The following is a 14,581-nucleotide window of genomic DNA, read 5'->3' as shown; positions in this document are numbered from 1 at the left end:
TGAGCTCTATTGGTGCTGCTCCCCTTCTCCTGTTCTGAGCTCTCCTGCCGCTGCTCCCCTTCTCCTGTCCTGAGCTCTCCTGGTTCTGGTGCTCCCCTTCTCCTGTCCTGAGCTCTCCTGGTTCTGGTGCTCCCCTTCTCCTGTCCTGAGCTCTATTGGTGCTGCTTCTCCCTTCTCCTCTCAGTACTGCACTAATGAAGGGTCCCAGAACAAGGCAGCCAGTGAGAAGGAGCCAGGAGAAAACAAAGAAAAGTGGGAGCGCGGTTCGGTGACATCATGCTCCACCAATGCTCTCCCGCCCACACTCCTCAGCCCGGAGCCGCAGTGCTGAGGATTCTCAGAGTGTGGGATCCTGGTCTCCTAGCAACTCCGCACTCTAAGACCCGACACAATAGGGCGACAGGACCGTGGAATGTCACGAGCGGATGATTGCTGCGATAGTGACGACCGTCTGCAGTCTGCCCTATTGGCTGCGATCACCTTGGCTGGGCGACATGCTAATGAGCTGAAGTTAGTTGTGCGCGGACATGCGCTGAGCGCGGCGCTGCCTCCTTATAACCCACCTGAGTGCTGAACCTGCGGAGAGCGGCGGCGGCGACACCGGAGACAGTGACAGCAGCACCGCGGGGAGATGCCGGGCACAGCAGCCTGGCACTGCCTGTAGCGCCCAATGCCCCGGTGTGGGAGAAGCCAATGCTGCGCATAGAGAAGCCCGGCCATCTGCACAAGGCGATATGCGCGGCAGCCTGTGCCCACAAAGCCGTCAGTGTGGAGGTGCCGCTCCCGGACACCCCGCGCCCCAGTCCCTGCTGTGCCATGTGCCCCGTGCTGCGCCCTGCCCGCTGCCACCTGGAGAGCAGAGCCCCCGGGGGCAGCAGCCTGCTGGTGGTCGGCTTGTTCTCTCTGCTGCTGGGACTCTGCCAGGCAGGTGAGTGATGGACGGTGGCGGGAGGTGGGCACCGCTGGGCGGCAGGTGGCACGGTGCTCGGCGGGTGCCCCCGTCCTACAGCCACCAGGTAGCTGATGTATATGATATACAGAACAGCAGGTATTCTATACAGGAGCATATAGACATAGAAAACATCATTATTACATAGGAATGTTTATAGTGTATGGTATAGAGCCATGTATTATACAGTATTGGACATATAGTGTTATATACTGCAGGGAGTATATATATACAGGAGCATATAGACATAGAAAACATCATTATTACATAGGAATGTTTATAGTGTATGGGATAGAGCCATGTATTATACAGTATTGGACATATAGTGTTATATACTGCAGGGAGTATATATATACAGGAGCATATAGACATAGAAAACATCATTATTACATAGGAATGTTTATAGTGTATGGTATAGAGCCATGTATTATACAGTATTGGACATATAGTGTTATATACTGCAGGGAGTATATATATACAGGAGCATATAGACATAGAAAACATCATTATTACATAGGAATGTTTATAGTGTATGGTATAGAGCCATGTATTATACAGTATTGGACATATAGTGTTATATACTGCAGGGAGTATATATACAGGAGCATATAGACATAGAAAACATCATTATTACATAGGAATGTTTATAGTGTATGGTATAGAGCCATGTATTATACAGTATTGGACATATAGTGTTATATACTGCAGGGAGTATATATATACAGGAGCATATAGACATAGAAAACATCATTATTACATAGGAATGTTTATAGTGTATGGGATAGAGCCATGTATTATACAGTATTGGACATATAGTGTTATATACTGCAGGGAGTATATATATACAGGAGCATATAGACATAGAAAACATCATTATTACATAGGAATGTTTATAGTGTATGGTATAGAGCCATGTATTATACAGTATTGGACATATAGTGTTATATACTGCAGGGAGTATATATATACAGGAGCATATAGACATAGAAAACATCATTATTACATAGGAATGTTTATAGTGTATGGGATAGAGCCATGTATTATACAGTATTGGACATATAGTGTTATATTCTGCAGGGAGTATATATATAGGAGCATATAGACATAGAAAACATCATTATTACATAGGAATGTTTATAGTGTATGGGATAGAGCCATGTATTATACAGTATTGGACATATAGTGTTATATACTGCAGGGAGTATATATATAGGAGCATATAGACATAGAAAACATCATTATTACATAGGAATGTTTATAGTGTATGGGATAGAGCCATGTATTATACAGTATTGGACATATAGTGTTATATACTGCAGGGAGTATATATATACAGGAGCATATAGACATAGAAAACATCATTATTACATAGGAATGTTTATAGTGTATGGTATAGAGCCATGTATTATACAGTATTGGACATATAGTGTTATATACTGCAGGGAGTATATATATACAGGAGCATATAGACATAGAAAACATCATTATTACATAGGAATGTTTATAGTGTATGGGATAGAGCCATGTATTATACAGTATTGGACATATAGTGTTATATTCTGCAGGGAGTATATATACAGGAGCATATAGACATAGAAAACATCATTATTACATAGGAATGTTTATAGTGTATGTGATAGAGCGATGTATTATACAGTATTGGACATATAGTGTTATATACTGCAGGGAGTATATATATAGGAGCATATAGACATAGAAAACATCATTATTACATAGGAATGTTTATAGTGTATGGGATAGAGCCATGTATTATACAGTATTGGACATATAGTGTTATATACTGCAGGGAGTATATATATACAGGAGCATATAGACATAGAAAACATCATTATTACATAGGAATGTTTATAGTGTATGGAATAGAGCCATGTATTATACAGTATTGGACATATAGTGTTATATTCTGCAGGGAGTATATATACAGGAGCATATAGACATAGAAAACATCATTATTACATAGGAATGTTTATAGTGTATGGGATAGAGCCATGTATTATACAGTATTGGACATATAGTGTTATATACTGCAGGGAGTATATATATAGGAGCATATAGACATAGAAAACATCATTATTACATAGGAATGTTTATAGTGTATGGTATAGAGCTATGTATTATACAGTATTGGACATATAGTGTTATATACTGCAGGGAGTATATATATAGGAGCATATAGACATAGAAAACATCATTATTACATAGGAATGTTTATAGTGTATGGTATAGAGCCATGTATTATACAGTATTGGACATATAGTGTTATATACTGCAGGGAGTATATATATAGGAGCATATAGACATAGAAAACATCATTATTACATAGGAATGTTTATAGTGTATGGTATAGAGCCATGTATTATACAGTATTGGACATATAGTGTTATATTCTGCAGGGAGTATATATACAGGAGCATATAGACATAGAAAACATCATTATTACATAGGAATGTTTATAGTGTATGGGATAGAGCCATGTATTATACAGTATTGGACATATAGTGTTATATACTGCAGGGAGTATATATACAGGAGCATATAGACATAGAAAACATCATTATTACATAGGAATGTTTATAGTGTATGTGATAGAGCGATGTATTATACAGTATTGGACATATAGTGTTATATACTGCAGGGAGTATATATATAGGAGCATATAGACATAGAAAACATCATTATTACATAGGAATGTTTATAGTGTATGGTATAGAGCCATGTATTATACAGTATTGGACATATAGTGTTATATACTGCAGGGAGTATATATATAGGAGCATATAGACATAGAAAACATCATTATTACATAGGAATGTTTATAGTGTATGGTATAGAGCCATGTATTATACAGTATTGGACATATAGTGTTATATACTGCAGGGAGTATATATATAGGAGCATATAGACATAGAAAACATCATTATTACATAGGAATGTTTATAGTGTATGGGATAGAGCTATGTATTATACATTATTGGACATATAGTGTTATATACTGCAGGGAGTATATATATAGGAGCATATAGACATAGAAAACATCATTATTACATAGGAATGTTTATAGTGTATGGTATAGAGCCATGTATTATACAGTATTGGACATATAGTGTTATATACTGCAGGGAGTATATGTATAGGAGCATATAGACATAGAAAACATCATTATTACATAGGAATGTTTATAGTGTATGGGATAGAGCTATGTATTATACATTATTGGACATATAGTGTTATATACTGCAGGGAGTATATATATAGGAGCATATAGACATAGAAAACATCATTATTACATAGGAATGTTTATAGTGTATGGTATAGAGCCATGTATTATACAGTATTGGACATATAGTGTTATATACTGCAGGGAGTATATATATAGGAGCATATAGACATAGAAAACACACACATATATACCAAGAGTCTGTATATAACACTATATGTACTATACCGTATAATATAATATTCCTATGTAATAATATATGTATATAAATATGGACCAAGAGTCTGTACAATGCATATACGCTCATATATATAATACAGGCTGTATATAACACAATATGTACAATAATGTGTAATATATTATTATTTATTATTATTATAGTGCCATTTATTCCATGGCGCTTTACATGTGAGGAGGGGTATACATAATAAAAACAGGTACAATAATCTTAAACAATACAAGTCACAGCTGGTACAGGAGGAGATAGGACCCTGCCCGCGAGGGCTCACAATCTACAAGGGATGGGTGAGAATACAGTAGGCGAGATATATTACTCTATACCCTACACTATATAATATTCCTATGTACCGGTCTATTTGTGTTTTTTCATATGTATTTATATATATAGAGTTGCTGTATTGCTTAGATTGCAATGACTCAACTTTTGGAACACAGAAATCTGTTCCAACTATATATATATATATAAATATATATATGTGTATATATATATATATATATATTTATTATACTTATATAGCGCCATTAATTCCACATGCTTTACAGATATCATCACTGTCCCCATTGGGGCTCACATCTAATTTCCCTATCAGTATGTCTTTAGAGTGTGGGAGGAAACCGGAGAACCTGAGGAAACCCACGCAAACACGGAGAGAACATATATATACTTTCTCACATAGACCTCCACGTACCTACATAATCCATACATCTCCCATATAGGAATATTATATAGGAATATTGCTGGGATTTCAGCATATATGTATGTGGTTGCTGTATTTTGTCACTCTCTGTACCTATATGTGGCTGTATCCTGTATGTGACCTTAGATCCGGATGTACAGTACATATAGATTGTATATATCAGGTGCAGTATTCCATACGTCTTTATAGCTGGAGGTATATGGATGACTTTCTATGGATGCTTTAGGATCAGCTATGTATGGGTACTACATGGATATGGATGTCTCTAAAATCAGCTCTGAGGACTGAGGCAAACATTCTCCTAAAGTTAGGACCCGGTTATTTTCTCCAGATTTCTGTATAAATCCTTATGGCCCCTCTAATCCTATAGATGATGGTATACTAGCTGCCTGTGTATAAATAAACTACGGCTGGCGGAGCTGGTACAAAGGAGATGTATTGGGTAACAAGGATCAGACGCGCTTCCCAGCACTTTACAGGACATTTGATGTGGTGCCCAGTAAGACTACTATGGCTGCTCATCATAATAACATTAGTCACAGTCCTGATGTCGGCACTCAGCTCTCGGCCACAGAAGAGCGGACAGCGTCATGTGCAGTTTACTAGTCAGAAGAAAGCTCTTTGATGGCGGCGGATGGGACAGTTGGCAAAATGACATTCGCATGCTTCACTTCTGTCATGCTGACATATTAAATAAGGGCAGAAAGTGATCCACGGAGGAGGCGGCCTCTGGTGTTTCTTCTCATGTGCCTGGACTTTCCTTATTTCCATATGTCAGATTAGAGGGAAAGTCCGACATCTCGTACCCAATAGTGTGGTCCTCCCTAATTCCCGCACAGAAGTCAGTGTGGTACATCCCCACCTGCCGGTGGTCACTTGGCATTATGGTCCCGAGTCATCGTTGCGTTTGCTTCCGTTTTTTGACTACTCTTGTGTGTTTGGCGCCTCTTTTTGTTTGCATCCAACTCATTTTATTTGCGCCTTTTTCGGAAGTGGATTTTGTACGTCCTCCCCTGTATCGTTTTTGTTTGTTTTCCACTTTATGGGCGCAGTTTAGAGTTTCCGGATATTTTCGGCTGATTGTTTATTTGCGACTTTTTAAAAAGTCGTAACATTTAGTGAAAATTTTCCAAAAATTTTATGCAAGTCACGCAGAAAGTCCCTTTTTTATATTGCGAAAAAGATGCAACTTTTTGTTCAAAGAGACACAAAAATTGTAAATGGCAGGGAAAAAAAGCCCGATTTTGACTTGGCACAGAAATCTTGTCATTATGTTGAATTTGGTGCAATAAACAGTGAATACCAAAAGAAAGAAAGTCACTTAAAAAACGCGGGCCCATTGCTTACTTTGTTTTAACGTTTTAATATAAAATCTGTCCAATGTCTTGGTAATAACACATTTCCTTAGATTTAATTTAGAAACCAAATAAAGCCAGTGTTACATTTAAAAAAATCAGTGTAATGATAAGACGCTGTTCACATCTGCATTCGTTACTTTTCTTTTCCACCATAACAGGGATTGTTGGATCCATCACAAGATGGACACCAGCCCGACACAGTGGGCAGAGCTGAAGCAGTACAGGGGTGTTACTTACGCCACAAATTTGACTCCGCTATTTTGTCAGATGTGCCTGAGTCATTATAGGGGGTATCCAGGACATTACAAAAAATGTACCTAGGCACTAACAGGCAGATAATTTCAACTTACCTGCCTACTGTTCCCGGTGCCATTCTCCCCCGGCACAGAGTGGTCACATACCGCTCTTGCCGGGGATTTAGCTGCCTCTGCTGATGGGACGGGGTGGGAATTTTGTCATCATTCTGACTGACAGCCGGCTCCCCCAGTTAGGCTACGTTCACATTTGCGTTGTGCGGTGCTGCGTCGGCGACGCAACGCACAACGCAAACCAAAACGCATGCAAAACGCATTGTTTTGTGACACATGCGTCCTTTTTTGGCATGATTTTGGACGCAAAAAAAATGCAACTTGCTGCGTCCTCTGCGCTCTGACGCGTGCGCCAAAAAAGACGCATGCGTCACAAAACGCAATGCAACGCATGTCGATGCGCCCCCATGTTAAATATAGGGGCGCATGACGCATGCGTCGCCGCGGCTGCACCCGACGCAGCCCGGCAGAACGCAAATGTGAACGTAGCCTTAGGCAGCAGGCATCCGGCAGTCAGTCAGAATGATGCTGGAAGTTCTGCCCTTTCTACAGAGCGGAGAGGAAAAGAGGCCTCCGCTCTGTAGATGTTACGTCAACAGAGGCTACTGAATCCTTGACAAGAGTGGTCTGTGACTGTTGTGTGCCGGGAAAGAACGGCACTGTTCATAACAGGCAGGTAAGTTGCAATTACCTGCCTGTTAGTGCTTAGGTACATTTTTTGGAATGTCCCTGCTATCTCCTTTAAGTGATATGAATCGGGAGCATCTGACTCCACCATGCCGCTTCTGATAAATCCGGCACAATAACTTTAAAGCGAACCTTTCAGCAGTTTTGGCCAATATAAGATATGGCCACCGCCTTTCAGGGCTTATCTACAGCATTCTATAATGCTGTAGATAAGCCCACTGTCCAACCTGAAAGATGAAATTAAGTTTTATTATCCTCACCCAAGGGGGTGGTCTGTTGCGGTCCGGGCCGATGGGTGTCACAGGCCGGGTCCGGCACCTCCCATCTTCTTGCGATGCCGCCCTCCTGTTGCTTCATGGCTCCCCGGCAGCGCGCTCCTGAGCAGGTGTACTTATCAGCCCTGTTGAGGGCAGAGTAAAGTACGGCAATGCGCAGGCCTCAGGAAAGGTCAAGCGCCTGTTCATCTGTGGTCTGATCGGTGGGCATGTCTGCTCACCAACGGTCGTCTGCATAAATATGGGTCCAGGTAAAAGGCCTTCAATGTAATTGAGTCTAAGGCCACGTTCACACTAGCAGTATTTGGTCAGCAGTTTACCTCAGTATTTGTAAGCCAAAACCAGGAGTGGGTGATAAATGCAGAAGTGGTGACGTGTTTCTATGATACTTTTCCTCCTGATTTTGGCTTACAAATACTGAGGTAAAATACCAAATACTGAACATGGCCTAATAGTCTCTGTACAAATTGCATAATACACATAATATACAGTATATGTGCAACCAGTATACTGTATTAATGATGAGACTATACAGCTATTAAATGGGTACATCTAAATATACCAGTCAGTGCTCAGTGATTTCTACAGTCCCTAGTTTTTTCTGATGAAATGGCCCTGAAAGGTCGGGCAGGGTCACCTAGAAATAATAAACTAGCATCTATCATTAATGGCAAGCATCATTCCAAATGAGCGGTTTAAAGGGGAACTGTCTCTAGATCCCTGACATAAGTGCTCTATATACAAGGGGGTCGTCCTATTGAGCCCTCTTCCTGTGTTGAAATGTACCGGTACTTTTCCTAGACAGGCAGCAATGGATGTCCAGAATACAGGAGGAACTGTCTCAGGCTCTCAACTTACACATAATAATAACGTAATACTTTTGCATACAGCTTCAGCAGGTCATTACTGTCCATTACAGCCTACTAAGAAAAGTCAGTCCTGTATGTTTAAGAGAAAAATGTGTCAGAGGCTTTATGCCAGTTTTCTAGCCGAATAAAGTCACACTTGGTGCACACATTTTATGGTACACTATAGCTGTTTTCCATTCCTAAAATGCTAGCACATATTGGCATAAATTATAGAAAAATCTACATCTGCTCAGATTTCAATTTCTAGAGAACAAAGAGGCAAGAAGCTTCAAATTTATTATGAGGGGAGGTCTATGCTACATATGTCTGTGTGTGGCCACCCAGTGGTTGTAATATGAATTGCAGCCTGCCTGTCGAGGATTTTGTCGCTGTGTCGAGAGACTATTGAATTTTTTTTTTTCCGAGAAATTGAGATTTTTAGACTAGGCTAGCTGATGCATAGTCCTAAGCGCTGCTTATAAAGTTGTGCGCGCTTCCTCTGAATAATACATAGCATCTGCGCATGGCCGGCCACAGCAGGAGAAGACTTCTGGTGGACGAACTATGTGGTGTGAAGCTAATCAGACCAGGGGTGAGCGTGATGGAGTAGATGGGGGCATTTCTGGAATTGAATGATATTTGAGAAGTGTATTAGCTTTCCAAGATCTTTAAAATAGGATGCATTTTGCCTCGTGGTAAAACCCCTTTAAGAAAACAGTCTAATGGTCCCTCCATGGATTGTGAGAACACCAGGTAGACACTAGCAGACTGCGCTGTAACCAATTTATGGCCATGTTCTCTGATAAAGGTCACGTTCATTTTTCGTGGAAGAATTCCTCAGTTGAGCCATAGAAAGGTTAGATTTTTCCACCCTTCTGCCTTCAGAGACTTAATCTGAGATCTCAGTTATTTTTTCAGGGTTCAGAGGTCGAAAATAAGTATTATTTGTGACAGTTTTATGCTATGAGCCAGTGTCAGCTATCCATACAAGGTTGTGGGAGCATACCTCAGTCCTGAGCGCCAGGATCCCATCCATACAGGTTGTGTGATGACAGCATGGTGGTTGAATATGGATGTTTTATTCTCCATGCTTGTGGTAAGAATTAGAAACTATCTAATCCTATCAGAGGACACAGGGTCACCGATTGACTAAAGCCAACGCTAATGAAAAATGGTGCACTTGGGTGTAAGCAACCCATCGGCTCTCATTTTTCTGAGGACTTTAAAAAAACGATGACAACAAGCTGATTGCCAGGAGTAATTCTTCACTTTTCATGTTCGTTTGTGTGGATTGTATGTCAGATCAAGGGCGGGTGCAGACAAGCGTATTTTTTGTCATCTGAGAAAATCGGATCAATTATTCTAATCACACTCTTATCAGAGTTTCATCAAAGCGTGTTCTGATTTTCTCGGATGTAGAGAAGATACAGAAAAAAAAGTCTCTATCTTCTCCATTGTGTCAGTCCATGGAATTCGGTCTACACTCACATGTCATCCTAATCCAGACATACTCATTGACTTGCATGGCCGAGTGCGATCCAAATATCGGAACAAACATGGAGATGCGCATTGCGCACGGTCCATAGACTAAGATTGGTCCGACAAAACATCAGATCGCATTTGAACCACTAATATGTTCATCTGAACCTGCTCTAAACAGTAGAATGATGTGCTTTACCAAAAAGCTCTATCTTGGTCTCATCTGTCTACAAGATGCTTTCCCACACGGCTTTTGGCTTTCTCACGTACATTATGCCTTAGCAGTGGTGTCCTTCTGGGTCTCCTGCCATAGCGTTTCATTTCATTCAAATGTCAACGGATAGTTAACACTGACACTGATGCACCCTGAGCCTGCAGCACAGCTTGAATTTCTTTGGAACTTGCTTGGGACTGCTTATCCACCATCTGGACTATCCTGCTTTGCGAACTTTCATCAATTTTTCTCTGCCGTCCACTTTCAGGGAGATTAGTAAGGCTACGTTCACACTAGCGTTGTGCGCCGCTGCGTCGGCGACACAACGCACGCAAAAACGCACGCGAAAACGCTGCGTTTTGCGACGCATGCGTCGTTTTTTGCCGAAATTCGGACGCAAGAAAAATGCAACTTGTTGCGTTTTCTTGGTCCGACGCTTGCGGCAAAAAAGACGCATGCGTCGCACAACGCAACAAAAAACGCATGCGTCCCCCATGTTAAATATAGGGGCGCATGACGCATGCGTCGCCGCTGCGTCGCCCGACGCAAACACGACGCAAAACGAGAAACGCTAGTGTGAACGTTGCCTTACAGTGCCATGGGTTGTAAACTTCTTGATTATGTTGTGCACCGAGATCAAAGGAACATCCTTTCTGTTCTTCGTTCTTAGGCTAGGTTCACATTGCGTTAGTGCAGTCCGTTCAACGCATACGTTAAACGCACTGCGCTAACGCAAGTGCCGACTTTGCACAGCGCTAGCGCAGTTGGAGCATCTGCTAGCTCCATCTGCGCTAGCAGTGACGGACCCGGAAACGCTGGAGCCCGCGTCTCGGGTCTGTCACTCACATGACGGCACATCGCTAGCGCACGCCCATTGTGGGCGTGCGCTAGCGATGCGTCCAACATTGCAGTCTATGGCGGCGTTAACAGACTACGTTACACCGCGTTATGCCGCGGTGTAGCATAGTCCATTAAACGCACCGCCATAACGCAATGTGAACCCAGCCTTAGTGTGGCACACACAGACACAATGCAAAGATCAAGTCAACTTCTCCCCTTTTTATCTGGTTTCAGGTGTGAAAGAAACGTGTTTACCCACAGTTTTTGAAAGGTGCCACATTCGGGGATTTGTGTGAAATGATGTCCAATTTGCCTTTCTTTCTCCTTTTTTTGTGTTCCAATACATACAAAGGAAATAAACATGCGTATAACAAATCATTGTAATTGAGATAATTTTCTCCGCGAAATCGTGGCGAAAACGCATGAACAACACAGCCCATTGAATTCAATGGGACTCCACAATGCTGTGCTAATGCTGCATATTTTTCCGTGGCGGAATTGCATCGTGGAAAAATACGCAGCATGCTCATTCTTTGTGCGGAATTGTGGCGATTCCGCACACATAGGAATGCATTGATCCGCTTACTTTCCGCATGTGGCTATACCCACCATGTGGGAAGTAAGCGGATCATGTGCGGTTGGTACCCCAGGGTGGAGGAGAGGAGACTATCCTCTAGGCCCTGGAAACCATATACCTGTAAAAAAAAAAAAAGAATTAAAATAAAAAATCATGTTATTATCACCTTCTGGCGTCCCCGGCAGTCTTCCCGCTCCTCGCGATGCTCCCGTTCCCGGGGATGCTTTGCGACAATGACCTATGATGACGTAGCGGTCTTGCGTGATTCTACATCATCTGTGGTCATTGTCGCGAGGCATTACTGGGAACGGAAGCTGCCGGGAGCATCGCGAGGAGCGGGAATGTTACGGGGCCGCCGGAAGGTGAGAATAGCACGATTTTTTTATTTTTTACTTATTTTTTACATTCTGTCTTTTACTATTGATGCTGCATAGGCAGCATCAATAGTAAAAAGTTGGTCACACTTATCAAACACTATGTTTGACAAGTGTGATCAACCTGTCGATCAGTTTTCCAAGCGATGCTACAGATCGCTTGGAAAACGCTAGCATTCTGCAAGATAATGACGCCTGTAAAACGCTAGTGTTTAGCGGGAATACGCATGCCAATTCTGCGGCAGGGAGTTGCAACTTGTGCACATAGCCTAAAAGGAAACCTGTCACGTAAAAAAACCACTATTAACCTGTAGATATGGGGTTAATCTGCCGATTAATAGCATTCTGAAGATGACCGGCGCCTGCACTGAGAGCGCCCCTTGTCACTTATTGAAGCTATTTCAAAGGATGTGGATGCTTTTCGGGGACATCTTTTTTACTTAACTGCATGTATTTTGTGCTAAAAATCATTTTTGCATTTGGGTTTGTTTAAACAATTTCAACTGTTTGCTTTTTATGTTCTCCGTCGTACACTTTCTCATCAGCTGCAGAATGAGTTGTCTTGGAATCTGTCAGTGAGCTCTTTCTAATGGCTGAGTTTCTAACTCTTTTTCCAAGCTCCTCTATTTACTGATTTATGACCATAGACCACAATATAGTGGGGCTAAACTCTGGGGACATAAATCAGCTCAAAGAAAGATAGATAAAAGGATTACATATTCCAGTCACAATGAGCTCACAGCTTGATATTGTGCAGAATTGTTTACGATACTCAATAGCAAAACAAAAAAACATGTTTAGTCTCAAATATATACATTTAGGAAAACAAAACAGCACCCAAAAGGTCCATGTGTTTTAAGTCCATTACAAAAAAATATTCCTCCATATTAACAAAATTTGCATCAATATCTGTGTGGCCACAGACCACAAGAGTGGGGTTAAGCTTCGATGTGGTCATAAATCAACTGATAGCAGCCAAAAAAATGACAGGTAAGGCTACTTTCACACTTGCGTCGGGCCGACGTACCGACGCACATTGTGAAATTTGTGCACGACGTGGGCAGCGGATGCAGTTTTTCAACGCATCCGCTGCCCATTCTGAAGTCCGGGGAGGAGTTCCGGCCGCGCATGCGCGGTAGAAAATGGTGGACGCGATGTTCGACCAAAGCACGACGGATCCGTTGCACGACGGACGAGACGTGTGGCCATCCATCGCGATCCGTCGCTAATACAAGTCTATGGGAAAAAAAACGCATCCTGCGAGCACATTTGCAGGATCCGTTTTTTCCCCAAAACGACGGATTTAAAAAAAACGCTTGTGTGAAAGTAGCCTTAGGAATGGCAGAAAAGTGCTCTCAAAATGATTCAAATTAGGATTCTATTAATTTGTATAGGAAATTGACTTGATATCTTCAGGGTTTTAAATGTCTTTTAAATGCTTCAGGCTTTCAAAGACGCCAAGAATAAAAAATAAATAAAATGTCCATTCCTCCGCTAGTCAGTTTTCCGCTAGGAAGATGCTCAATACTTTACAGAACAGTCAATGCCTATGAAACCAGCCAGGTGTTTTTTTTCTTCATGTTTTGTGAGTATTTTTGCTTCAAAGAAATAAAAGGAGTGTTGTTCTTTTTTTAAAACCCCTGGAAAACAACTGTGAAAAGACACTACAAAAAGCCTGAAAACCTAAAAAAAAATGCCCTCAGGAACAAGAAGTTAAAAATACATAACGCTCAAGAAATGACCAAAAATCACAAAAAAAAAACGTCTACTGCATTGAAAAAGTCACATTTTGACCGCTGAAAGAAGACGCAGCGTGAACATACCTGTAGGCCAATAAAAATACCCAGTTATCAGTTTTTTCCCTACACTTTCACAAGTAAATAGCTAATAGCATAGTTTCAATAAAATAGGAAATGTAAGTATTTACTAAATGAGATAAGTCTGGAGAAACACGTCCTCTTTAACCTTCAGTGACAAATTGTCTATAAACGACAATGGAGATTTATGGGAAAGGCAATAAAGCGCATCATTGACACATGGATGTGCTGTTTATTCATTTATTTGGTGAAAAGGTCTGTAGACCGTGTACCGGGGTGGTCTCTCCCACAATGCAGCGGGCCGAGGACAAAGAACAGGACCAGGCAACTTGTTAGGGAACTAGTTTTTACTATCAATGAAAACTGTGTTACCTTTGGAAATAGCAAGAAAGAAGCACAGTTAGCTATCACACACACCTAGCCCGGATCAGCTAGGGCCCCGGCGCTGCACAACCAATAGGCCCAGTATGTTCTATCGGGTACACTATAATTTACCTGAGTTGTGGTTCCGCCTAATGCGGTAACCGGGAGTTACCCAGAGCAGGGGTGTAATTAGATGAGTGCAACAGGCGGCCCCTGCAGCGGTGCAGCGCAGAGATTCACAAACTTAACAGTTCTCTAAAATTACAACTCTGTTATACTATATGTGCACAAGCTCACCCACTGAGGGGAATATCTA

General features: G+C 41.6%; 1 protein-coding gene across 1 annotated transcript in view; it reads left to right on the top strand.

Annotated features, from left to right (window-relative positions):
- The first annotated feature begins 315 nt into the window (after positions 1-315).
- ITGB8 (integrin subunit beta 8) overlaps positions 316-14,581 on the top strand; it is a 130,896-nt gene continuing 116,630 nt past the window's right edge. Inside the window, exon 1 of the mRNA XM_069729820.1 lies at positions 316-928. Within this exon, the coding sequence (XP_069585921.1) occupies positions 694-928 (235 nt within the window). The 5' untranslated portion in view covers positions 316-693. The remainder of the gene's footprint in view (positions 929-14,581) is intronic.

The sequence above is a fragment of the Ranitomeya imitator genome, chromosome 6 (genome assembly GCF_032444005.1).
Source record: "Ranitomeya imitator isolate aRanImi1 chromosome 6, aRanImi1.pri, whole genome shotgun sequence".
Lineage (NCBI taxonomy): Eukaryota > Metazoa > Chordata > Amphibia > Anura > Dendrobatidae > Ranitomeya > Ranitomeya imitator.
Note: the sequence above shows the minus strand (reverse complement) of the source record. Positions and strands in the feature narration are given on the sequence as shown.